Raw genomic sequence first — 25,625 nt, 5'->3', positions numbered from 1 at the left:
TATATGTGAGTGCATGTGCAACTAGTGTGAGCTCAGGAAAGCAGGCAGGAAAATACACTGAGGCGCCAGCCCACCCTGGTGGCCCCTCTCCCTCTCCTTTCGGCAGACTGCTCCCAGGGCAGACCCTCCATGGAGCGCGCTTCTGAGCCTAGCCCAGCTCTGCGGCCCGCGCGAGGAGGTGGGGCTGGGGGAGGAGAGGGGAGAGGGAAGGAAGAGGGCGGGGGTGGGGTGGGAGGGGGAGGATCCGGGAAGTTCTGAGGGTATTTGACAGGAGCGAGGGAAGCCGCAAAGTACTTGGAGGACTGCTCAGTGCCTGCAGCTGAGCTGGTCAAGTCCGGCCCCGGAGCGGTTGGAAGCGAGGACTGCGGAGGAACCGCCTCCACCCGCCGTGTGGGTCGCGCTAGCCCACAGGCTCCCGGCCGCCGCGCCAGGGCTCAGGACTCAGGGCGCCGCCGCTCTCTGTGGGTCGTCCGCGCGGTCCCGCGCAGGGTCACCATGCTGCTGCCCCAGCTCTGCTGGCTGCCGCTGCTCGCGGGGCTGCAGCCGCCCGCGCCCGCGCAGAAGTTCTCAGCACTCACGGTAAGCCCGGGACCTGGCAGTGCCGCCCGGCCGGGTCCCCACGCTCCCCTCCGGACCGAGACAAGGGGAGCAGGTGGCCTTCGGGGTGTTGGCGCCTCCGCCCGCGTGACTCCAGCAGGTGGGAGCCAGACCCGTCCCGCCGCGTGCGTGTCCGGGCGGATGGCTACCGGCTAAGACGGGCTCCCGAGTCCTACCAGCTCCAGATGAGAATTAGGGTGTCCTGCGTTCACTCTCATGGGGGCAGGGACTCATGCGGGAACAAGCAGGGATGGGACGCAGGCGCCCTGCTGGCTGTCCCCAGGGCGACCCATTGAGGACTCCGTACACCTCACCCCCAGGGATCTGGCCTGACTGCATTAGGCGGTCGTTTTTTTGGCTAGGGAGCCCTGCAGATCCTGTGGCCACTTGCTGGGCTACGGGGGCGCGTCCAGGGCCCCACTACTGGGCCTGTCCCTCTTAGAGACCCTCTAAAGAAAGCAGGAAGAAGCAGATGACATTGAAATAAAAACAGACTTTCACTAAGTTCTAATAAAGGAGGGACAATGAGCTCTCTCCTCTCTTCTCAGGGTAGAAACAGGGCCAGGAGGCGCTCTCTGCTCCAGCCGAGTCCTCTCCTCAGTGGCAAGACGCTGCGCACCGGGCAGGCGCGATCCTGAGCGCATGGGGCACTGAGAAGGATCGCTCTGTTTGTCTCTCTTAGCTGCAGCCCTGGCGGGGCTGAGGCTCTCGGTGCCAAATGCCGAGCTGTGATGGGGGCTGAGCGCGTCCGCAGCCGGCCAAACCAACTGCGGCCGGCTGCTCCGCCAAGGCTGGTTGTCTGCAGCGCCCAGCTCGGGCAGACCTCGTGCGCCTGCCATGCTTGCGAACCCATAATTAATGCAATCTGCAGAAACGAAAACATTCCACTTAAATGTGTTTTTGAACAAGTGCTTGAGAAAACACGGAGGTAGAGAGAAGGCCTGTGTGCAGAGGGGCTTCCAAGTGGCCAGGACAACTCGATGCGGAGGGTGTTTATCTTATGGAAAATAACTATGGTTAGCAGGAGCCGGTCCCTCTGCCCTTCAGTAAAGTAAAGGCAGTCCTGCGGTGTTTGCTTTTGCTTTCCTTTTCTTTTTCCACCCCCTTCCCTCTCCCAGCAGCGTGAGGGGGAAGGAGTTAGTGAGTTCATTGTTCATACCTAAAATTCTTCTGGGGCGTCCTAGGTCCCTGCCTTGTGTCTCACAAATGACTTGTAGATTAGAAACCAGAGCTGGAGCTGGGAATTTCACAGTCTTTCTCTGTAGCCCTCTGAGACCTCGAAAGTACCCTCAAGGAGTGCTGCTGTATGTACAAGCATGCAGATATGTTCCTATACACACATGTGCAGTGGGAATTACACAGACATACTCGTATGTATAAAGACATCTTAAAGCCCGTTAAAGACAGTAGGGAAACTGAGGCCAATCCTCAAAATGAGATCATAGCGTTCCTCCTGGAGCAGGAGCAGCCGCTACCTGAAGTTGCCAGGGATTTTCTCAAAGTGTAGAACATAGACATTCCTCCTGGCTGCCCTGTGGTGGGGGCCTGTTGGTTAGTAATTAGAACAGTTTCAGGCTCAGTAGATTTTCTTGTCTTCTTGCTCCCTCCCCCTCTCAAAACTATTTGCTTTAAACCTCTTGCCCTTTGCCTCCTTGTGTAGCTTCAAGGATTTCCTGGGTTGCAGTGGTGCCAACTACATGTGGGGTCCTTGTGCAGGCGCTGAGCTTGCACATGCAGGAAGTATCCCATTTACTTCCCAAGAACACTTTCTTAAAATCACAGTTGCGTGTAAAATGCCGTGCACCTCTCTTATCCAGGAAAACAGTTAAAAGCTATAAAATCCTTGGCATCTCCTTCTCACCCCCCTCCCCTAATCAAGAAAATCAAGAAATAGTTGGGTTTTGCAGAGTACTCAAGATTGAAAATTAACTGATCACTGGACATGTTGGATGTTCTGGATTTTTCTGTGATGATGATCTCTTTTCAAATCACCTTCTGGTTTTTGGAAAATTCATTGGGGTCCTGAGGCTGCCTTCAGAGAGTGTCCTCCTCTCCAGGAGATTCATACCCTACCTCAGCAAACCTTGGAGGTGGTGTCAGTCCATAAACTTGCATGGAATTGACAGCCCAGTGTCTTGCTGGGTATCTCTAGGTGAGTTGCTTGACTTCCCTAACCTTTAGTTTCTTATCTGTGAAAAGGGGAGAGGTAATTATGTCTGTTTAGCCCATTGTGGAGATTACACATGGGGCGATTAACACGTATTATGAGTGTTCTTCTCCAGTCCATGTTGTTTTATACCCATGCCTCTGGCCCCTGGCAGAGAGTACTAAACACTGTCATCAATGCACATGTTGCCATGTGGTTAGAGTGGGTGGACACTGAGGCTTTGGGGTATGTGTGAGCTTATCTGAGATGGGACTGCACAGGCGAAGGAGGAAGCCTGACTCTCTGCCTCCTTCCATTCCATCCATATCCTCCTGGAGACAGCAAGGCCCAGGCCTCTCTTTTTGGGGTTCAAGTTTGCCATACCTGGGCTCCCAGGCTCTGCCCATGGCTTCCCTCCATAAGGTGGATGTGCTGGCTTTGTGGGCATAGCCTTGCTGACCTTGCCAGGGTGTGAGCACCCCATTCCCTTACAGTGAAGATTGAGCTCTACTGCTCTACTTGGTGATTACCTTTTCCCCATCCAAATGATTCTTTAGAAACAGCACTGTGTGTCTGTCCCCATGTCTTCTTGGTGCTTTGTGTGACCTGGTCACTCTCAGACCTTGTTATTATTTCCAGTGAGCAGCTGGCATTGGTAAGTGGAGGTAAAACACCCTAATTTGGATCCACATCTGTTTCTTCTTTGAAAAAGTAGGTACATTCCAATGCCAGACCATGTGTATTTTTCTTCTTATTTCTATAAATGACAGAGACCAGGGAATCATTTCTATCATACATTGTTTTGGTTAAATGTAATTACTTTCTTCAGGGAGCGAGCAGACGTGAGCACAGGTCCTCAACTTTGTCATGAATAGAGTTAGATGAGTTTGACAGATGGACCAGTGAATCCATGTGTGTATGAAGAATGACCTGACCTTTCCAGAGGCTTTGAGCTAGAGCCGTTGACGCATTTCAGAATCGACTGACTGGCATTTTACCCTGTACCGGGAGAGCTGGATATGTCTAGGCTTCCTGTGTCTTTTTGTGTCACCAGTGGGTGACGCTCTCCTAGGTTCCTATCCCAGTGCTCATTTAAAAAGCTGCAACTCCCTGTCCCAAGGGAGGAGGACTCTGAAGCTTTGAGAGATGATCTCAGTCCTGCATGCGCAGCTGGCCTAGCCTTTGAAAGTCAGCCTGAATCACTCTTCTTCCCTCAGAGCGGGAGCCCTGCACCACCTTCAGGACTCTGGGTCCCACCCTGCCTCCTTCACCACCACCTTGGAGGACTTCCAGCCCGAGCCACCAGTTCTGACCACAGAGGTGGTGCTGAGAAGGGGATGGGACCACAGGAAACCGTCAACTCACAAACCCATCTGCATGACATGTCAACCCAGACATTTGGAAAAGTCACTTTAAATTTAAGATCATAATAAATCAAAAATAAAATCACAAGATCATAATAGATCATCAATAAACTAAAGGCTGACCTGTGGGGTCAGCCTGTAGTAAGTACCTGCCATTGGTCTGGGAAACTGTGTATCACCTGTGCTGAAATGGACATTCTATACTCCTGATAGTATTTGTTTGCATTGAGAGAGAAGGAAAATAGTATTTGACACACATGAATTTAGAAGAAAATCCAGTTGTCCCCAGTCCACGAGAGGGCCTAAAACTGATCATCCTGAAATGTCAGGAACAGAATTGCCCTTCCGTTCCCCAGCAGTTAGGACACACGGTAGCCAGCATCTGTTTTGGTGCTGTTCACGTTCAACACTGGGCTGAACAGGCAATGGTGTGTCTTCTCCCCTCCCATGGGGGAGTTTGAGGCTCTGAAGATGACCACAGAGGTGGTGCTGAGAAGGGGATGGGACCACAGGAAACCGTCAACTCACAAACCCATCTACGTGACATGTAAACCCAAACATTTGGAAAAGTCACTTTAATTTTAAGATCATAATAAATAAATAAAACCATAAGCAATGTTGACTCTCACAAGATGGTGAGTCCCCTGTGGTGAAGGCTCAGGACAGAACAGATTTCTAAGCTGTTCTGCATCCAAACAAGACTTATGACAATCCAGAGCTGTAGGAGGCTGTGGCTCAGACCGGCAGTAGCCTAGAGCTGACAGGGCAGGGTGTAGGCGGCTGTGGTGGAGGCGGGCAGGGGTGGAGAGCGTGGGGGTGCCCAGTTCTCTGAGTAAAGAGGCCCACGGTTCCACTTGTGCACCACCTCACACACTCATGATGGTGACTTCCCATTAGGATTGTGAGTTGAGAAGAGAATTAAGGGTGGTGTTCAGTTATGTGTGATTCGTCGGTAGGAGAAAAACTGCTTCCTTAGGCTCCCCTATCGATGGTGATGCCCTGCGTCCCTCAGTGTTCACTGTGTGACTTTTGATGACAGTTCACGTACTGAATTCTCACCTCCATCCCACAGAATGAAAAACTTCAGAACATGAATTAGTATTTTGTTGAGTCCTGATGTCATATGGCTAAAAAGAATTTAAAGGCAAAACTCACAGACATTCTTTTGTGGTGTTACAGTGCCAGGCAGAGAATAAAAAAGCAAGGGTTGTAATAAAACACAAATAAAACCAAGTAAAATGTGAACTGACTTTTGTATTTTCAGGATTAAAAAAAAAAATAAGTGGGAATATTCTGGATCACTCTCTGGCCAGACTCCATTAGACTCTTCAACCCAGGCAGCCTCGATGGTTCCCTTGATAAGCACGACTGCTTTCAGTTTGTTATGCATGTCCTAGAGCGGCCGCCACACTGGCCTGTCCTCAGGATCTGTGCTCATGGCCCTCTCTTCCTTCTTCTCCTTGGTCACGCTTTTCTTTCTTTCTCTTTTACACTTTTGCCCAAGTTACAGTGAGCCCCTTTCCTCTCCTCACACCTACATGCTGAGGTGAATCTCACTCCATCTGCTTAGCACCATCTGAGATTCTACAAGTTTTCAGATACATCCAGTCGCCCTCTGGTGGCTGGGCCTCTTCAGTCCTTCCATACCCCGATGGGGGTATGGACTGCACCCCCTGGCCGCCCCCAGGCTGAGGCCGCTTTGTGGGGAGGAGAGGTATGTGGACTCCAATGAGAGTGAGGATTCACAGAGTCTGAGGAGCTGCCTATGCAGCAGTGGCCCTGGGCACCTGCGTTGGCATTCAGATGCTCCCTGGGACAATCTTAGTTAGGTCTCTTTTATTTGGATGCTGTCCATCTGCTGGATGGCAGCCACTTCACAAAAAATAAATCCATTAGTTTCTTGGCAAAATCAAAATAAAATATAGAAGAAAATAAAAACAGCTATAGTATCTAAGCTGACCTTGTCCTAGTCGGAGTGTGGTGGCATCAGGTGTGATCTTGTCCTTGGTGGAAAGTGCTGTATTGTCTAAGCTGACTGTATCCTAGGTGGGAAAATGCTATGGTATCGAAGCTGACCTATTCTTTGTGCAAAAGTGCTGTGGTTGAGGATGACATGTCCTGGGTGGAAAAGTGCCATAGTATCCAAGATGACTTTGTCCTCTGTGGGAAAGTACTATGGTGTCAAAAGTGTGTTGTCCTAGGTGTGAAGGTGCTGAGCTATCTAAGCTGGCCTTGTCTCAAGGAGAAACTGCTGTGGTATCCAAGGTCACCTTATCTATCATAGGATAGTGATGTGGTTTCTGAGCTGCCCTTTTCCTGGGTGGGAATGTTCTGTAAAATCTAACTGAACTTGTCCTACTCGGGAGGGTTCTGTAGTATCCAAGCTGACCTTGTCCTAGGTAGAAAAGGGCAGTAGTATCTAAACTGACATTTTCTTTTGTGGGATAGTGCTGTGCTTTCTAAGATAACCTCTCCTAGGTGGGATGCTGTGGTATTTAAGATGAACTTGTCCTAGGTGGGATAGTGCTGTAGTATCTAAGCGGACCTTGTCCTAGCTGGGAAAGTTCTTTGGTATCTAAGCTGACCTTGTCCTAGGAGGGATAGGGCTGTGGTAACCAAGCTGGCCTTGTCCCAATTGGGGTGTTTTCTGTATCCCCATTTCTGTTCATTTACCCAGGCTCTAGAGAAAGTGGATCAGCCCTCTGTCCAAGTGAGTATACTAGTAGCATTGATTTCTTTTTGAGATTAGGAACTTTGCCTGGCTTCTTAGGATGGGGCAGGCCCTTGTCAGCACAGAGATACCAGCCCACAGTGGTCTAGCAAGATGGTAGCCACTTCCCCAGGCCAGGGTAAGACTGCCCAACACTGTGACTGTGGGTCGGCCACTACCTGGCTCTGTTACTGAGGCCTGGAGGGGAGCCGGGCAGGATTGTCTGGGATGTGCCCAGGAAGCTAGCCCTGAGCAGGCTCAGCTGCCCTCCTGCTGGTGCCAGAGGCTGCTGAGCATTGCTGCCCTCAGGGGCTCAGGCAGGGCTGTCTCTGGGTGTTCTCTGCGCTGAACTCTGTGCTGGCTGAAAGGGCTCAGAGCAGCTGTAGCCCTCTGAGAGAGGGCAAAGTGCTCTGTTAAAGGAGACGAGTCATTCTGATTTATAGGGTGCTCATTACTTCTAGGATGGGGAGACGGTTGTCACCTCCGTGGTGACAGCTGTGCCGAGCTTCCCCACTGCAGAATTGCAGTGTGCTCAGCTTGCTTCAGATGCTGCCGCTCCGATTCGTTCAAACTGGGCCTGTGCAGGGGGCGGGGGGCAGTTCCCCCTTCTCCTTCTCTGCTCATCCCTGGCCACTGATGGCATCTTGAGAAGAGGAGCACCCTTTCCTTCTCTGACCTTGTTGCCTGCTGGTGACGGCAACAGGCGGGAGCCGCCATCTGCCTGCATGGCGTTGCACTTCCAGGCATGCCCAGGACAGGCCTCGTGTAGGCTGCCGTAATCTCCCTGTACCATCAGACAGAATATATAGATCAAAAGTAGTGTCATGGGACCTGCCTGCCCCTCCCTCCCCTTTGCCGTGGCCACTGTGCTGTCTCCCCTGCACCAGACATCAACTCAAAGTACAAAGACTTCACAGGGCACAGTCGTCACCATTAACAGGAACCAATCACTTTTAACAGAAAGTAGAACTATCATAGTAATGACGGAAATTCCATCTGTGCTCCTAATTAAAAAAAAATTTCCAGATATTTGAAAGAAAACAATTAAGCAGAATTCAGTGTATTGTTTATTTGGGGTATATATTTAATTCTTCCCACAAAGGATGTTTTTTTTTTTTAACATACAACTAAATTTTAAAAACTTACCTGTGAAAAAAATTCTTAGTATCTTTCTATCTGTGGTGTCTGGTGGGCCTAGGATGGTCAAATGTGGGGCCTCTGGGAGCTCAGAGTGGGGCTGAGGTTCCGGGTGCAGCTGCTCCCCACCTGTCCCTCCAGGGACATGGGGCTCTGTAAGGCCATGGCTGCAGTATGGTGTGAAGAGCACGCTGTGCTGCTCGTCCTGCTTCCAAGAACAACCCAGGTAAGCACTTTAGTATACCCATGTTCAGGGGCTCTTACATTCTTCATGGGGGAAGTGGCTGCATGCAATAACATGCCTGTCCCCTCAATCCAGTGAGGACTGTGCCCCTGCTTCTGCCTGTCCTGCTTCCCGAGGGTCAGTGGTGCCGGTCAGCATACTGGCCATACTGACCTTACTCTTTCTTCAGATGTGCTCATTTATCAGGAAAAGGTGGAGAAGAAAGCAAAGGAGAAAAATGAGGGGGAAGTGAGCAAGAGGTGGATTCTGCTCATTGCCAAAGCAAAGGGAAGCACTGACATCCTGCCCTGCTGGACCATCGAGGCCCCCAGTCATCTGCACGTGAAGTTTTAAACACTGAAAGAGAGACCTAAACACTCGGCCTGCTTCCTGGCCATTCAGCAGGGAGTGACCTTTGTCATGGTAGAATTCTTGGTGGACCATGGACAGGGCTCAGTGGGAATGCTGGGAGGACTTCTGTTGCAGCTCAGGCCGGGAATCACATAATGTTAAAAATTCACCTTATGGTAAATTAGCAAGAATTGACAACAGCTGTTTCCCGAGGGCCATGGTTTTGAAGAAGGGGCTCTGGATCCACAGGGCCTCATTCGCCTGCCCCGCCCACCCTCCTCCAGGGCTGGAGCTGTGCTAACCCAACGGGGTCCTGATATCCCAGTACTCCATTACTTGGGGTGCTGCCTCCTGGTTTCCCTGTCAGTCCCAAGGCTGAGGATTCCTGTTCCTGTCTCATCCAAGCTCCATTTCTATCTCTAACCAGAGCTTAAAATCCACATCTTTGAAGCATGCATCTCTCAACCAGGCACAATATTCAAAAGTAGTTGTCACTGAATGATAGAACATAACCTCGAGAGATGGCGTTTATGGTTGCTAACATTTCTATACAGCTCTGTAAGTCACAGGTGCTGTTAAATCACTCAGCCCCAGGACTGGTTGTTACAAAGGTTTTTGAACTCAAAGGTGGGGCTTCATATACTATCCCTATTGAAACCGGATTTGCACTTGGATTTCGATATCCTGGGCGGGAACTCTCTCGGTTGACATGATGTGCTGAGCATCCTGGCATCTTCCTGGGAAGGGGCTGGCCTCAATGCATGGAGGGGTTGGGACTTTCTCTCAGCACAGGCACAGAGGCATTTCCATTTGCTCCATGTCATGGTCCCTGGAAGAGGCCCAAGAGGCTTGGATAGGTCTGGCCCCCTCAATGATGTCAAAATCATCTTCCATAAAATGCTTAATTAGACTCCCAAGTACACACAACTGGGACTGCTACTCTAAAAAGCTTATGGTAATCCAGTAATTGGCCTTGTGGTTAAGGCTGTGCACTAGCTACAGTGGCAAAGAACTGTGCTCCACCCACTTTCTCCATGTGCAGATACTACCTGGCGGAGACACCAAACTTCTTCTGAGAGAAGGTGACTGCATGGTGCTGTGGGGTGAGGACCAACTGTGTCCACACTCTGCACCACTCTTCTGACCCGCAGAACCAGTTTTATGTGCTCTGAAGACGCTCTCTCTCTCTGCTCGCTGTATCCTGCCAGGTGGCCAGGAGTGCACGCCCAGGGTGTATGCACTTCAGGTGTTTGGAAGCGCCTTAGGGCAGGGAAAGCAGCAGTGGCCCAGCCTGAGTGTGCACGTTCCAGTTCTTCCTTTTGCAGATGCAAACATGTGCCTATGCTAATGGTTCTTTATTCTTAATAGACTTATCTTTGGAGGGGGCTGCCAAAGTCAGGTCTTTCTTTTCATTCAGAGTTACAATCCAGTAGAGTCTGAAGCATCTTGCACCTCTCCACCCATCACCCCTGCCCTGGCACCCTCCTGCCTCACCCATGGGTGCTTTGCAACAAGCTTCCTTACCCAGATGCTTCAACCTTTCCTGACTCAACCACAGGAGGGCGCCCAAGAATGCAGAGCTCTGTCCTTCAGGGAGGGGTCACAAGGTGGGCCTGGGGCACCTGCCACCAGCCAAGTCCCTGCTGCCTGGCCTGGTCTGCCACTTAATGTGGGTTCAACTTTCCCGTTTTAGACATTTGACTCACGATGCAAAATGCTATATTAGGGAAGTAAGAAGAGGGAGGTTTGTTATTTGATGTTTCTAGGAGTTTATTTAGAGGTCTGGAAAATGTGTGTTCAGTTCAGTGTTACTACCCAAATAACAGATGAGAGCGATGTTATTGATGCAGAGTTTAGGATTTACAATGAGCAGGCTCGGGATGGAGCTGGAGATGGGTTGTGCAGGGACCCTGGACTCCCTTAGTCTGAGTTCTTTCTTTCTGCTGTAAAGTCAACCACTTAGTGAACTAGACTTCTGAAAAGCAATTCCTGAAGGTTTTTTATTGGCTTATTTCATATTATATTTCAGTGTTTTTCAGGGATAGACGTTCTCAGACATGTCATTTTTATGATACACTAAAACCCCAAAGAATAGAATTGTAACAAATCAACATTCCATGCTCAGGATTTCACATTTTCTTTCCTATTGAGCCTTCCCAATAAACTTTTTAGATTCTTTATGCAAATTCTGTGGGAAGGTCAGTTGTCAGCTTTTATTTCCTTTAGACACGTCCTTACAGGGTATGTCCTTGCTGGATTCTCCTTGGGCACATTCCCATAGGGGATTCCTGTTGGGTCCATCTCACTGGTGTGTTCCCTTTGGACACACCTTGTTGGGTGCACCCCCAAATACATTCTCACTCAGTGCATCCTTACCAGATAGACTCTTATGTTCTTTTGGGGGTACAATATCTTTTGAGGCTTTTATTTTTATTGATTCCTCACTAGATCTGACTCAAAACAATTTACATTTCTTTATTCCCCAAAATTCAAGAGGAATTCTGAAAGCCATTCATTGCCCCACTCAGGTTTACACCCCCGTCCTCTTCCCTTCCCTCATTTTGACTGCTGCTTTTTAGCCAGTTTTCTTTTTAATGAGAAAGAATATACCTGTGGACTGTGCAGTGACATTGGTCTTGGAAGTCACCAGGGAGGAGGGCTGTCTCCACTTCTTCCTGTCTGTCTCGGCTCCAGGTCTCTACAGCCTGTACAGATGCCCACGGTCCCTCGCTCCTGTCCTCACCTCCTGCTGTGACAAGCTCTTCTGCTCTGCTCATGCTCTGTGGCCAGACTCCAGTGGGTACCAGCAGCGTTACCTGCTCCCAGTGGGTAGATAGAGAGGCTGAAGACCCCAGCCTGAGCCAGATGATCTGGGAAGGATCCTGGAACCAGCCCAGAACCCTACTCAGAGCCCAAGTTCAATTGGCCTTTAGACTTTGTCACATGCACACATGCATTTTTTTTTTTTTTTTTTTTACTTCTTTCAATGATTTCTGGGTTTCCAAGTTTCTTTCAGAACACAAAATAGCCTCTTGACTTCATGGCAGTGAGATCCTGAGCTGCTGGCACAGTGGTCCCTGCACCAGTTTGCAGTGCAGGCAGGCCAGGGCTCAGTTGCAGGTTCTCAGGTGGGCTATCTGCAGACCAGCAGGGTTTCAGGTGGACAGTCTGCCTTAAACCTCCGGCTTGCATAGCTTCTTTTGGGAATTTTCTTTTGCATGTCCAGAGGAGTAGAGAAATGGAAATGCTCCAAAATAACATGCACACCACGTCTCTGTGCTGGAGGGAGCAGGGGCCTTCCCACCTGCTCTACTGCCTTGCTGAAGAATGTGATATGAATTGTGGCTCAGTGGTCACTATCCAGTGGTCCCACAGACATGGCAGCTCTGTGCCATGTGACCAGAGTCCCGTTTGAGGCTGGCCAGTGTACAGAGCAGAGTCAGCAGGCTGTAGACTCCAAGTGGCAGTGGGGAATGAGTGTGTTTGGAGCAGAGGTACCCCAGGAGGCTCAGGGGCAGATTGGTGTAGCAGGGTGGCCAGGTCTTGGGTGGAGGAGGAACGTGTTGAAGAGAGATGGACACCTGGGGCTCAGTGTGGGCGACCGGTCAGGGTGCATTTCCACATCCATCAGAGTGATGGCTTCTTCTTGGGGTGTAAGCTCAGAGAACAGCCAACAGCCAAGCAGAGCTGAGGCCTGGGAGCCTTTAAGAGGCACCATCTAGGAGCAGGCACACACAGGCACGTGCGAGGCTGTCACTGTCCATGTCTCACTTGCGTTTTTCCTCTGGCAATGAGGCATATCTTGAAGTCATGGCAAAGGCCAGCTTGGGCAGTCTCTGCTTCCTGAGAACTGTGTGGGGGACTGAGTCCCACCAGCTGTCTTGCCAATGTCACCTGGAGATGCCAAGTGGCCTCATGAGGGTTGTCACAAGGAAGACGTATTAAACACTCAACAGAAATGGTGCAACTTCAGGTGGATGCCATTCGTCCCTGCGCCAGGCTTGGTCCAAATGGCTGGGTAGCAACCTCAGCAGCCTAGCGTGGCCCTCTGGCTGCAGATGCCACCCCAGTACCCATGTCAACAGGATAGCACTGAGCTTGGAAGCTTGGTGATGATGACAGTGCAGTTACAAGTGGTGCCTGTGTGTGGCTCTCTGAAGCTGCAATCACTTAATCCTCTGTTTTGCCCACAGGGTATCTCCTGATTACACAGAGACCTGGGGTGTCTCCTGATTACATAGGGACCCAGGCTGTCAGTTTTGCACAGCATGCCAGATCCTAATCACATGTGTGGCCAAATAACCCTCACAGAGCACGGGCAGCGGAGCACCAGGATGCGCCCTTCCAGCCCCACTTGTGAGCGCTGCCAGGGATTGCAGCACAGCCTTGCGCCTCAGCCACGCTCTAGGGGCACCAGCAGATGCTAGTGGCCCTCCTGGTGTGATCATGGCAGATCCGCCTACAGGCCCAGCTCAGGGAAGTGCTGGAGTCTTTTGACTGCTTTCTTCTTTCCTGGTCTCTTCCTCAGGAGTTTGACGCGATTCCCTCTTGACTTTCACAGCCCTTTCCCATCCTCCCTGCAGAGTCAGGGCAGTGGCCAGGCTGCTTCACCTGCAGTGAAAGAGGCTCTGGCGAACCCCCGTGTGCTGTGCCCCCACAGGGTTCAGTGCACAGGGGCTTCTGGGCCTTCTCAAGCCTACTGAGAAGGTGCAGGGATTCACAGTAAGGGAATGACCTTACTGTGACCCCAGGGTGAGGAGGGTTCTGTGTGTGAGGACACTTCCCTGGGCCACCAATTTCCTGAGTCTGCAGGACACCCATGGGCAGGCAGGATGACTATCTGGGTGACTACCTGGGTTGCCCCAGGGTATAGGCTGCCTGCCCTGGTGCCAGGCAGTTCTCCTGTGAGTGCTGCCCTGGGGTTCCCTCTGGGCTAGGCCGGCCACTGTTCTCCGTCTATGCTACAGAAGGGAGAATAATCTCAGTCTCTGCTGGTGAGCTCACTCTGTCCTCATCAACACCCTTGATGCTACAGGACAGAGGCCAGCTCTCAGCCTGGCCCTGCAGTACTGCCTGGTGGACCTCCATTGGGGCCCAGGTGGTGGCCCTGCGGTGCTGCCTGGTGGACCTCCACTGGGGCCCAGGTGCTGGCTCTGCTGACCCCACCTTGTGCTCAGGCTCACCTGTGCTCCCTGCGGCGATGCCTCTACCCCTTCTCTTCACACAGCCTCTTCCAGGAGGGCACCTGGAGTGCTCAAGGTGTCCACTCCTCCATGGGCAGGAAGCAGGGTGCTGGAGGCACTTAGGCAGGTTATTCTACTCATTTTCAGTTTATAATGGCTGAAAGCTGACTTGCTAAGAAGAAATTAGCGTGGCATTAGATATTAGCATAGTGCCACAGTTTACTTTTCTGGAAATTTAACTGCTCTTAATACTGTTGGTACTGAGGCAACACTAGTTAGTACTTCTGCAACATGAAGTATATCCAGGGCCTTTCAGAAAGGTATACCATGTGATGCCTCTCTTCCTAGACACGTCCCTAGCAGGGACTCTCTCGCTATTCTCACTTTGCAGTTGAGAAAGTTGGGACATAGATGGATCGAGTAGTGTGCCCAGGGTCATGCAGCCATTAGATTCTGGCCTGGGTACCTTTCCAGCTCCCTGGAACTAGAGGGAAGGTTTTAGTCAATGCACTTGTGTCAGTGATAAGCTGAGACCTAGGCCTCAAGTCTCGAGCCACATTCATGGGGAGTGTCTAGAATTTTGTGGACACACTGCTACCAAGGTCACGAGCTCCTCTGGGTTCCTGGTGGAGGAATCTGGGTCATGGACAGGAAGCACCACATCAGGAGAACCTGGAAGGAATGCTCCCTGCAACATCCAGAAGAACACTCAGGGTGCTCGGAGCACAGTTCAGCCTCAAGATCCTGGAGAGCTAATGGAGGGCCGTCCCGGCATCATCTCCACACTGGACCAAACGTGCTAGGGCCCAGCAGTGGGAGGCTGGTGGACCAGGCCCTGCCCCAGCGACCCCCAGTCAGTGTGGCGGGTGCTGGCCTCACGTCTCCCAGGGCTCTGGCTTCCTGGTCTCTGACTCACTCAGGCACATGGTTTCAATTATCTTCACTCATCCATGTTTCTCTCTGAGAAATTCTAAACTTTTGGGGAACCTTCAAAGATATCTTTTATTATAACTAAGATAAACTTGGTTTTGATGGACTGATTCTGCAAAAGGCTTCTCAGGTGCATATCATCTGCCCCAAAGGACCCAGCTGCCCTCACTGACGAGTGAGAGCTCAAGACCCTGCATTCAAGTGACCTCAGCGCCCGTCCTCCAGGCGGTCATTTAGAGAGAGTCATGGGCAGTCCTCCTAACAAGATGAAGGGACAGCTGAGAAGCAACACCCAGCGGGGCGACATCTTGAAACAAATGGCGCCAACACTTCCTGGTCCCACCCACACACCGCTCCCCCTCAAGGTTCCACCCACACACCGCCCCCCTCAAGGTTCCACCCACACACCGCCCCCCCTCAAGGTCCCACCCACACACCGCTCCCCCTCATGGTCCCACCCACACACCGTTCCCCCTCAAGGTTCCACCCACACACCGCTTTCCCTCACGGTCCCACCCACACACGGCCCCGCCTCAAGGTTCCACCCACACACTGCCCACCCTCACGGTCCCACCTGACATACCCCTGCTCCTCATGGTGCACCTCACACACGGCTCCCCCTCATGGTCACACACACACACACACACACACACACACACACACACACACACACACGGCTCCCCCTCATGGTCCCACCCACACACGGCTCCCCCTCATGGTCCCACCCACACACGGCTCCCCCTCAGGGTCCCACCCACACGGCTCCCCCTCATGGTGCACCTCACACACTGCTCCCCCTCGAGGTCCCACCTGACATACCCGTGCTCCTCATGGTGCACCTCACACACGGCTCCCTCTCAGGGTCCCACCCACACGGCTCCCCCTCAGGGTCCCACCTGACATACCCGTGCTCCTCACGGTCCCACCCACACACGGCTCCCCCTCACGGTCCCACCCACACACGGCTCCCCCTCAGGGTGCACCTCACACACTGCTCCCCCTCGAGGTCCCACCTGACATACCCGTGCTCCTCATGGTGCACCTCACACACGGCTCCCTCTCAGGGTCCCACCCACACGGCTCCCCCTCAGGGTCCCACCTGACATACCCGTGCTCCTCACGGTCCCACCCACACACGGCTCCCCCTCACGGTCCCACCCACACACGGCTCCCCCTCAAGGTCCCACCTGACATACCCGTGCTCCTCACGGTCCCACCCACACACGGCTCCCCCTCACGGTCCCACCCACACACGGCTCCCCCTCGGGGTCCCACCCGCACACGGCTCCCCCTCACGGTCCCACCCACACACGGCTCCCCCTCAGGGTCCCACCCACACGGCTCCCCCTCACGGTCCCACCCACACACGGCTCCCCCTCAAGGTCCCACCTGACATACCCGTGCTCCTCATGGTCCCACCCACACACGGCTCCCCCTCAGGGCCCCACCCACACGGCTCCCCCTCACGGTCCCACCCGCACACGGCTCCCCCTCAGGGTCCCACCCGCACACGGCTCCCCCTCACGGTCCCACCCGCACACGGCTCCCCCTCACGGTCCCACCCGCACACGGCTCCCCCTCGGGGTCCCACCCGCACACGGCTCCCCCTCGGGGTCCCACCCGCACACGGCTCCCCCTCACGGTCCCACCCGCACACGGCTCCCCCTCACGGTCCCACCCGCACACGGCTCCCCCTCGGGGTCCCACCCGCACACGGCTCCCCCTCGGGGTACACCTGACACACTGCCCCCTTCTCGGGGTCCTCGCAGGATGTTCCTCCTGAGGTGATAGGACACGGTCCCGAGGAGGAACCACCGAGTCGTGTATGTTTCCGCGGACGGGTTTGGGCGGCGGGTCCAGGGCCGAGGAGGCTGTTGGCTGCCACTCACTGGACGTTGGAAGGCCTCTTGGCACCTCTTGGTCCTGTGCCTCGTACTTTATTATGGGGAGCGTGAGCCCGGGCAGCTCGGGGCAGGGGCAGGTGCAGGGCCAGGTGTTCTGCCACAGCCTCCCACTGCTCAGGCTTTAAGGCGGAACTGGTGCCATATTTACATTGAACTTGACCTTGACTTCCGCATGCAAACCCTTGTGTGTCTCGCATTCATTACTATGAGGACTTACTTCTGTGGGAATGTGTGAGTAGGAAGTAGCTTCACTTGTTAAAGCTAAAAGTGCAAAGTGACACCAGTGTCACGGGTGGAGTCTCTCTGGTTTGGATGCTTGCTGAACAGTGAGCGATGTCTGCTGGGGCCGGCATGAGATGGGCTGGGACTCCCGGGACTGTGCTCTGCCCAGATGTCCTGCCCTGTCTGCAGAGATGCCCAGGGTGGTATTATGGTGGAAATAAGGAAAAGTCACCCATTTCCAGCTGGTGTTAGGCACACTATGAACTTCAGATCAATCACAAACTTTTGTCGGGTACTTTTCAGGGAACACCTAAGAAAGCAATCCCTGGAGAGCCTTTGAGGCTCACCCTCTCGGCTGAGGCAAAGTGAGGCTCCCTCTTGCTGTGACTTTCCACGAGCTCTTATGCTGATTCTCACAAGAGTACTTTCCTTACCTGTTCAGGAGGAGCTGGTGTGTGTTCTGGGTGGTGTGAGGCGTTGTGAGTGATAACTGAAACCTGGGCTCTGGTTGCACATTTAGGAAGGCAGATTGCACTGCTGGACTCAATGGAGACCTAATTCTCATCCTGAAAATGGTTAGATCAAAGCACCAACAGCACTCCACCCCCCATCACGTGTACCTCCATCACAGTGGCTCCGGTGTCCCTGAGTCTCCTCAGGGCCTCTATCTTCTGAGAAGTCCTGCTGTTTTATGTCAAGCCAGAGGCTAGGCAGCAGTGAGGTGAGCCTGGGTTCTCAGCATCCACCCCTAACTGTGGCTGCCTGTCTCCCCCCCACCATGGCTTCTGCTGCAGACAGATCAGCTGAGTCCCAGCCCTCCCTCCCTGCTGGCCTTCGGATCTCTCCTCCTGCTTTAGCCATCTTCTGGTTGCTTGTGTGATGTAGTTCCCCGAGTCCATCCACATAGGCTGCTCTGCCCTGGGGATTCCAGTCCCGTTCATGTAATTCTGACCACCCATGTCCTGGAGTTCCCAGGACAAACCTGTCCTTGGGGAAGTCTCACTTTTGCAATGCGGTTTTTGAGGGCTTAGTAGCTGCTCCAGGTGGGTGTCCTTCCCCCAGTGGCTCTTGAGAGTGTCTGTGAGGCCCCCTCTCCTATTTGGGAACCCCCAGACCTCTCAAGGCTCTTCCCAGGGCTTCCAGCGTGGATGACGAGGAAAGACAGAAACTGTTATAGCATGAACAGAAACACAGGTGCAAGCTTGGTAGAGACGCTCTGTAGCGAATGTAGAGGACCTAGGGAGGAAAAGGCATGGGGTCAGAGACTCGCTTTATTGATCTGAACACCCTGCAGGACATGGCTGCCTTCAGGCATTTCAGCTCCTTTTGCAGGCTCTTGGTCATGACTGTCCGGCCAAGGCAAGGTGCACCCTTGGGGGATGTGCTGAGTGGATGATTGTCAGGTCCAGCAGCCTGAAGATTGTGATTCAGACAACCTCTGCAGACATTGGAAATTATTTGTTCAAAAAGAAGCATCCTATGTTTATCTTGGATCAAAAATTATTCCCATTCCTGCTGGGAAGTTGAACTGGGCTCCCATTCAGAACCTGCTCAGTGAGTCACAGTGTGCGAAGGGATGTCACTACCCCCACAGGGTGTCATGTTTACTAACTCAAACTTGAAAACAAAATCCTAAAGTGCAGCATGAGCACTGTGCTCTCCATGCCAAGTGGTGGCCCCTGCTCCCTGTATAAGTTTCAAGCAGTGACTGTAAAGACATGAGGGACCTGAGGCCACTCTGACTTGAGGTCTAGCACCCATGAAGTTTGTTCCAGTACTGTGCTGTCACCTGGCCCTGAGTGCCTCAGCCTGGGTGGCCTGGAGCAGCTGCAGCGGCTGAGGGTGCCGCATGACTGGGGTGAGACCTCTGCCCCACCCAGTGGCCTGCGTGCACCCTCCCACCTCCACCAGGGCTTGTGGCTCCCCACTTCCTGCTGCTGCTTTGATCTGTCACTTGTGAAAGCTTCGACACCCTCTTTCTCTCTTCTTCTTTTTTTTTCCTTTTAACTAAGGATTCCTTTCTCCATGTGCATATAGTCTCCACTAGGCACTGATCTCCCAGCTGTTTCCTGCAGCCTTTTGTTTAGGTATCAAGGATTGAACGCTGGGGTGCTTGACCACTGAGCCACGTCCCCAGCCCTTTTTATTTTTTATTTTGAGACAGGGTCTTGATAAATCACTGAAGTTGGCCTTGAACTTGCCATCTCCCTGCAGGTCTTCTGGGTATTGGGATGTGCTACCACCCCTGGCTTTCTTCAGTTGTCTTAAGACAACAAAACAAAACAAACAAAAAAACTCTCTTGCTTGTAGAAAGTAGGTTGATCTTTTTTCATTCTCAAGAGCATACTTAGGACACTTTTCTTTTCCCCCAAATCTCTGGGCTCTGCATGAAGAGATTTTCTGTGCTTGTCAAGATTTAGATGCAACTTAAGGACACCCAGTTCTGCACCCAGGCTCTGTTAGCTGAAATAAGAAAGGTTTGTGGGAAAAAGTTACCCTATGAAGGCACAGAGCACTGTGAACTGCACAGGAACAAATTTCTCTACTGCTTTGTGATTTTGAAAAATCATATTCCCCTTTTTTTGCCAAGGAATTCTTTGTTCAAATGCCCTGTTTTGTGCCAGGCTGGGATACCACGGGAAGAGCCCGAGGTGCCCTTGGATAAACTGGGTGCTACCGAGTGCCTGGGCTCTGCTTCCACTCCGTCCACAGGGCTGCATTTGGCTGCTTCATGGGGTTGGCCCTGGGGGAGGGTCAGCCAGCCTGGATAGTGTCTGGGGGAGGTGATTGATTGCCAGGCCCTACCTTCTGGAAGAGTAGTGGGTAACAAGGGAGTCAACACCACCCTTGGCTGTTCTCCAAGGTTGTTACCATCCCAAGGACAAAGCATATTTGTCATAGCATTGTGCTTGCTTTTGGTCTGGCTCACTGCATCTGTCCCTGAGTGCAGATCCTTCAGACCCCAGATCCAGGGTGGGCACCCATGCAGGGTGTTTATGTCCATGTTGGTCGAGGCCTGTGTGGGAAGGAAGCAGGGTGGGATAGAGGCCAAGAAGCAGCATCGTCCTGAGTGCCTGGCTCCCTGGGTGTGTCAGCTGACCAAGGGATGGTGACGGTGCGATGGGCCCTGGACCACTCTGTCCTCCAGCACGCCTGCAGGACAGTGCAGCTCCATCCAGGCAGCTATTTCCGCTCTGAGCTTTGCACTTGGGGCAGTACTGCATCCCTGAGGTCCCGCAGCTGCCTTGGTTATCAGAAGTCACAGAGCTTCTGAAATTCCAGCTGAGGGTGAGCAAGCACAACCACACTGACACAATCGAAGTGAAGTGAAAACTGTGTTCTTCCCCCAGGTGGACCTTAGGGTTTGTGAAATGTATCTCAGTAAAGCCATACAAAATTGCATATTTTGATGATATCTTACTGAATTTTTGGTTATTTTCCCTGTTAATCAAGGATCAGTTTCCTTTTGATATTCCTAATGTGGATTCTTCTTAAACTCAATGTAGCATCTGTTCTGTGAATGGGTTTACTGTATCTGAAGTGAAACTTTAGCTAAAAAGCACTGTGTATCTATCCACATGCTAAGGAAGTACCAGTTGTCGTGTTTGTTTCTTTAAAAGTGCTGAATGTATTTCATGACTGAGACTCTGGATAATGGACCTCAGGAAGTGCTGGGCTCCTGCTCACTACTCTTCTGTGGCGGTCACTGACATTCATTTCCAGGTGGACAAAGGAAAGCCCCAGACTTCTTAAGTCCCCTGGTGCCTGCCCGGGCGAGTAGCAGGGGAGCAGGCGCCCTGCCAACCTTCTGTCATTCCAGAAGCACACCAGCATTCACAGGTGTTCCCAGCCCATTGGCTTGGGGACTTCCACACCCCCCGAGCCAAGGGACTCCTGTTCACAATATGTGGGTGCTGGTTAAGAAAGACCTGACACCTCCACCAGCACCTTCTCCCCGCCTCGGCATGGAGCACTGTTTACACGGTCTTCTGTGATGACCTGGATAAAGACCCTGCAGTGCCCTGTCTAGAGAGCCCTGCTGGGAGTTCTGCTGATTCTTCTACTTTCCTTTGTCTCAAAAGGAAACCATGGCAGGAGTATGCGGTTGCCCCTGGGTCTGCGTTGCCATTTTGGGGTGCGTGGCACAGGACAGGCATGCTCCTGTTTCTCCTGGTCAGGGTAGCTGCAGCACAGCCCTGCCCTCCCTGATCGGCTCTGCAAGATGGATATTTCTTTCCCTGTTGTGCCTGAGAGAAGGGACCTTTACCCAGAGATCCGAGCTGTGCCCTAGGGTCTGCCAGTCCTCCCTGGTGCCAGCGTGCTGGGTGGGAGTGATTGCGGCCACAGTGGAACCTCCTGAAGTCTTCACTCCCTTGTAAACGTCCAAACCGCCTAGCACACTGGCAGCAGAGAGTTTACAGACTGCAGTGAGGGATGGCTTGCTGGGGTGACTCCTTGTGTTTCATCTCAGATAAGGGTGCACAGGTTTATGTAAACAGGAAGCCCCTGCTGACCCAACCCCGGGGATCAATAGAACTCGAGGGCCAGGATTGAGACACAGAGGTGATTTCCAAATCCGTGAACTTCAGCAGTTCAAGCCATCATACAGCTTCAGGCCTATCCGAGAGGCTGATCACATGGCTTGGTGGTAAATAAGCAAAACCCGGATTCTGGACGAGCGAAGCTGGTCAGGGCGAGGGCATCCTCGGAGAGCGGCCACTCGGCACAGGTGAGCACCGCCAGCCTGCCTGCCGCGCGGCCTCCTTGGCGGTGCTTTGTGTCTTCACCAGCAGAGTGGAAATCCCAGCCCATGCAGCGAGGCGGTGCAAGGCGCGTCCTGGTCTTGGGGCTGGACGACTAAATCAGAAACAATAATTTTCTCCAAGTTTGATCTGGTCCTAGAAAATACATATCAAATTCCCTGGACTTGGCCCCGTGAGAGATGTGACTCGCTGCCGTCTCCCCTGTGCGGCCACGGCTGACCTGCACCAGAGCCCCCTCGGCCGAGGGGCGCAGAGTAGAGCTGCCGTCTCCAGCTGTCTCCCGCTGGGACCCCCTGTGCCCTCTGCATCATGTCTCACTGGTCTTGCCTATGAAGAGAGGTGGGGCTCTAGGTTCATTCTTTTGTGTCAGTTTTAGAAACTTGACAGAGACAAATATGCTCGTTTTACAGTGAGGGTCCCTGGTGACCTTCCGCATGTTAGTGTGGGACACGGTTGGCCATCCTCAGTGAGACCTTTCAGCCCCCAGCCCCCTGCTCTTTTCTGACAAGGCATTTTTACTTTTCATGAAAAACACATTTTAGTTTATTTTTCAATATGTGTGATTTATTAATTCATCATGTCAAAACTCCAATGTTTAAACTGGTCTCCTTTGACATCGTCATGTTGTTCTGCTTGATAACCTTTTTTTTTTTTTTTTTTAAAGAGGCTTCTGTTCCTGGACTCCATCAGGAGTTTTCTGACGTTTTATTTCTCAGTGGGGCACTGGATGTGCGAGGCTGCAGATGTCCATCACTGGAGTCAGGGTGCGTCCAGACCCTGCCCTGCTGTGTCAGGCACTTCCCTGGTGATTGTGCCAAGATGGGAAGGAGGGAGGATCAATGTGAGATGCTGAGAGTTGACTATAAATAGATTCCAGTGTAGCTTCTGATTTTTTTGATAATGTGACCCCGTATATACAAGTTATTTATTAAAGGTTTTAAAATTGAAGTAAAAGGACACGTAGCATTTCCTGTCTTAACATGTTTTCCGTCCTGATCGACTCAGGTGTCTTTGTGCTGTTGTGCCACCAATACCCAGGACATATTTACCATGCAAAACTGAACCTGTGCCCACAGGCAAGAGCTCTGTCTCTCCACGGTGGCCCTGGAGACACCAGGCTGCCTTCCCTCTGGTCCGCCTCTCTGGCCCCTGCAGGTGGAGGGGCAGCGGGTGTGCTTTGTGACTACTCTGTACGCAGCTCCGGGTCCTCGAGGCTCCTCCGTGTTGCTGCAGGGCTCAGAATCCCCCTCTTTAAATGGCCTGTCCTCAGCAGGGGTGAGTCCTCACTCCTCTAGCTGAGCTCCCTGTGCTCCAGCAGCCCTGCCACAGGGTCACTGGAGCCACTTCAGGCAGAACTGGCATTTCCCTTGGACCCCGCCCACAGAAGTGTCAGAGCCCTGGTTTCTCAGGAAGGCTGTAGTGTTGGGAAACACACAGGCTGTCCCTGATGCGTCACCTAACAGGGCAGGGAATTGGGCAGGTTGTGTCACCTGGGGACTAGCTGGCCACACCAGCTGATGAGGGCACAGCACGGGCGAAGCCAGAACTTCCACTGAAAGCATCCCGCAGCCAGCGAGGCTCCTCCAGGCCAGGTCTGTGCGGGCAAGTGTGTGGATTGTGGGGAGGGCAGACCTGCGCCTGGAGCAGGAGCAGGGTCTGTGCCACAGGTCGTGGGATCGAGCTGGACACATGCTTGTTACCAGCTCAGGCTCCTGGGACTTGGCATTGCAGCCTGACCTCGTGCACCCATGGATGAGGGTCTATGAGACTCCGAGTACTTTCTTCCCTCTGTCCTTCATGGCATCAGCTGATGGATCCACTGATGCCTCTTCCAGCCGCAGGGAGCATGCTGAGGGTGGGAAGGCCTGCTGCTGTGAGGGTCAGACCCAGGCTGGCGAGGCCCCACTCGGCCCCGCAGGTCCTGCAGGGGCACAGGCACCCATAGTGGGAGCTGTTCCCGCACCTGTGCCCGTGTGTGGCTACCTCCTTGCAGTGGATTTGTCCCAGAGCTGGCTGACCCTTCCAGCCCCCTATCCAGGGCCATCCTGCAGCCGAGCTTTCTGTGTGGGTGTGGCTAGGGCTTGGTGAGCCCCACTGCCCTGTCCCTGGGAACCCGCCCTCCAGCGAAGCCCCGTCAGTGAGCTTGCTGTCACTGCGGCAAGGCACTTGGATAACAGCTTCCAGGAAGGAGGGGCTGATCTCGGCTCCCAGTTTCAGAGATCTCAGTCTGCGGTCACTGGGCCTCGTTGCCTCTGGGTCTGTGGCCAGGCAGCACACCGCATGGAAATGTGGCAGAAGCCCTCACCTCAGCCCAGGGGCATCCAGAGACCCTGAGGCCTCGAGGCCAGAAGCAAAGAGAAAGGAAGAGGAGGCGCTGGGACCCACTGCCCCCTTTCAAGGGCATGTCTCCGTGACCCCACTTCCCCCCTAGGCTGGCCTCCCGAGGGCTGGACCACCTCTCTGTAGTGTGGCTGACGGGGCACCAAGACTTCACACAGGGGCTTTGGAGGACATTCCCAAACCACAGCAGCCACGGTGTCTGTGTCTGTATCATCGGTCCTCTCCTGGCTTCTAAGTCTGTCTGTCCAGAAGCTGAGCCCTGCCCACAGGCAGCCCAGTCCCCACAGTGCTTTCCCTTCACGACTATGGACAGAGACCCAAGAGTCCAGCTGCTTCTCACCCCTGAGGCCCTGGGAAGAGCCTCCTAGGTCAGGCATTTGGAAATAGGTGTGGAGTCCCGCGTTGCTCAGCCTCCCGCATCCCTGAGCAGAGCAGCCCCAGTGGGGTCCAGGATGTGAGCCGAGGGCCAGCTGCAGAGAGACCCCCAAGGCTTCGGGGAGGAAGGAGGCACAGCCGCCCCCAGGGAAGGCAGGGCCGGTCTTGAAGGTGCAGGGGGACGGAGCATGTGGCCAGGAGGGCGAGGTATAAGCAGGGAGGAGGGGCCAGCACAGACCTGCTGCCCAGGACATGGGCTGTGGAGTCTGCAGGGAAGCGGGACACAGCCTGTGTGGGAAGATGCTGTATGGAGTTGTGACAGGGGAGGGAAGGTGGGTTGCAGAGCCAGGGGGAGCAGGTGCCCCCCGGATGTGAAGGGGAGGAAACCACATGTGCCCCCTGCAGCTGCTCAGTGGGCCACTGTGTCCTTAGCAGAGGAGGGCTGACAGGGAGGGGAGGTGTGGCAGGGGTGGGGTTGGGTGGCTTTGGAGGTTGGGTCTGGTCCCCTGAAACCTCTGTGCTCTGCCCTGGGGTGGGAGCTGTTGCTGTGTCCCATAGAGCCGAGGCTGGAGAGTGCATGAGGGGCCTCAGCTGCAGAGGGTCGTTGGTCCTTGTGTGTCTGAAGCCTGGTTTGACTTCTTATCCCTCCTCAGCTGGGCAGGAGGCAGCTGGAAATGCAGGAGGAGCTTGGCTCAGGGTTGGACCTGGGAGGCAGCAGGTGTGGTGTGACGGTCCTGGGGGCTCCTTAGTGTGGCCACTCACTCACCGGTTGAGAAAGTGACATCCACTCTCACGGCAAGGCAGAGGGCCTGTGGCCTCTGTTTCTCACTGGACATGTGGTCTGCCCACTCTCCTGCCTTTTTTGTGTAACTAATGCTTTTTCTTCTTTACTGTTGATGCATATCTACCGATGAGACGGACTGTTGACTTTCGGTAGATTGTAAGTATTTCCTAAGTTAAACACTTAATAATGAAATCTGGTGAAAACAAATTATTATTTTTTAAAAGTAGTTGAGGATCATTGAGGACATTTGGGAATTGTCTGAGCACAGAGAAGAAAGAACCATCTCCTTAGTACTGTCCCCCAGAGACTAAATGCCCTTGGGTACTGCTGTGCTGAGCATCTCGAGGTCTTTTACCCAAGTGGGGTGTGCTGTGTGTCATATGTGTGTCTACGTGTAGTGGGTGAAGAACTGGGATCAGATTCTACATTTGCACTTTAAAACATTGTTTGAAAACACATAACAAATATCTTCTATGTTTTTACATGATATTAAATGAATTCATACACTCTGATGTATGGAATTACAGTTATTTAGTTAGACAAACCTTTATTCTTGGAGGTTGAACTTCTTTCTGGTTTATTTTGCTGTTGAAAAT

At 53.0% G+C, this 25,625-nt stretch overlaps 1 protein-coding gene across 3 annotated transcripts in view; it reads left to right on the top strand.

The window, feature by feature from the left end:
- Positions 1 to 255: 255 nt before the first annotated feature.
- Positions 256 to 25,625, top strand: part of Smoc2 (SPARC related modular calcium binding 2) — a 140,156-nt gene continuing 114,786 nt past the window's right edge. The window contains exon 1 of one of the 3 annotated variants that reach the window (XM_078018678.1): positions 256 to 579. In XM_078018678.1, the coding sequence (XP_077874804.1) occupies positions 496 to 579 (84 nt within the window). In that variant the 5' untranslated portion in view covers positions 256 to 495. The remainder of the gene's footprint in view (positions 580 to 25,625) is intronic. The other 2 variants (XM_040283596.2, XM_005321441.5) reach the window with 2 other exon arrangements.

Source organism: Ictidomys tridecemlineatus, chromosome 8, assembly GCF_052094955.1.
Source record: "Ictidomys tridecemlineatus isolate mIctTri1 chromosome 8, mIctTri1.hap1, whole genome shotgun sequence".
Taxonomy (NCBI): domain Eukaryota; kingdom Metazoa; phylum Chordata; class Mammalia; order Rodentia; family Sciuridae; genus Ictidomys; species Ictidomys tridecemlineatus.
The sequence above is the reverse complement of the archived record's forward strand: the minus strand, read 5'-3'. Positions and strand labels throughout refer to the sequence as shown.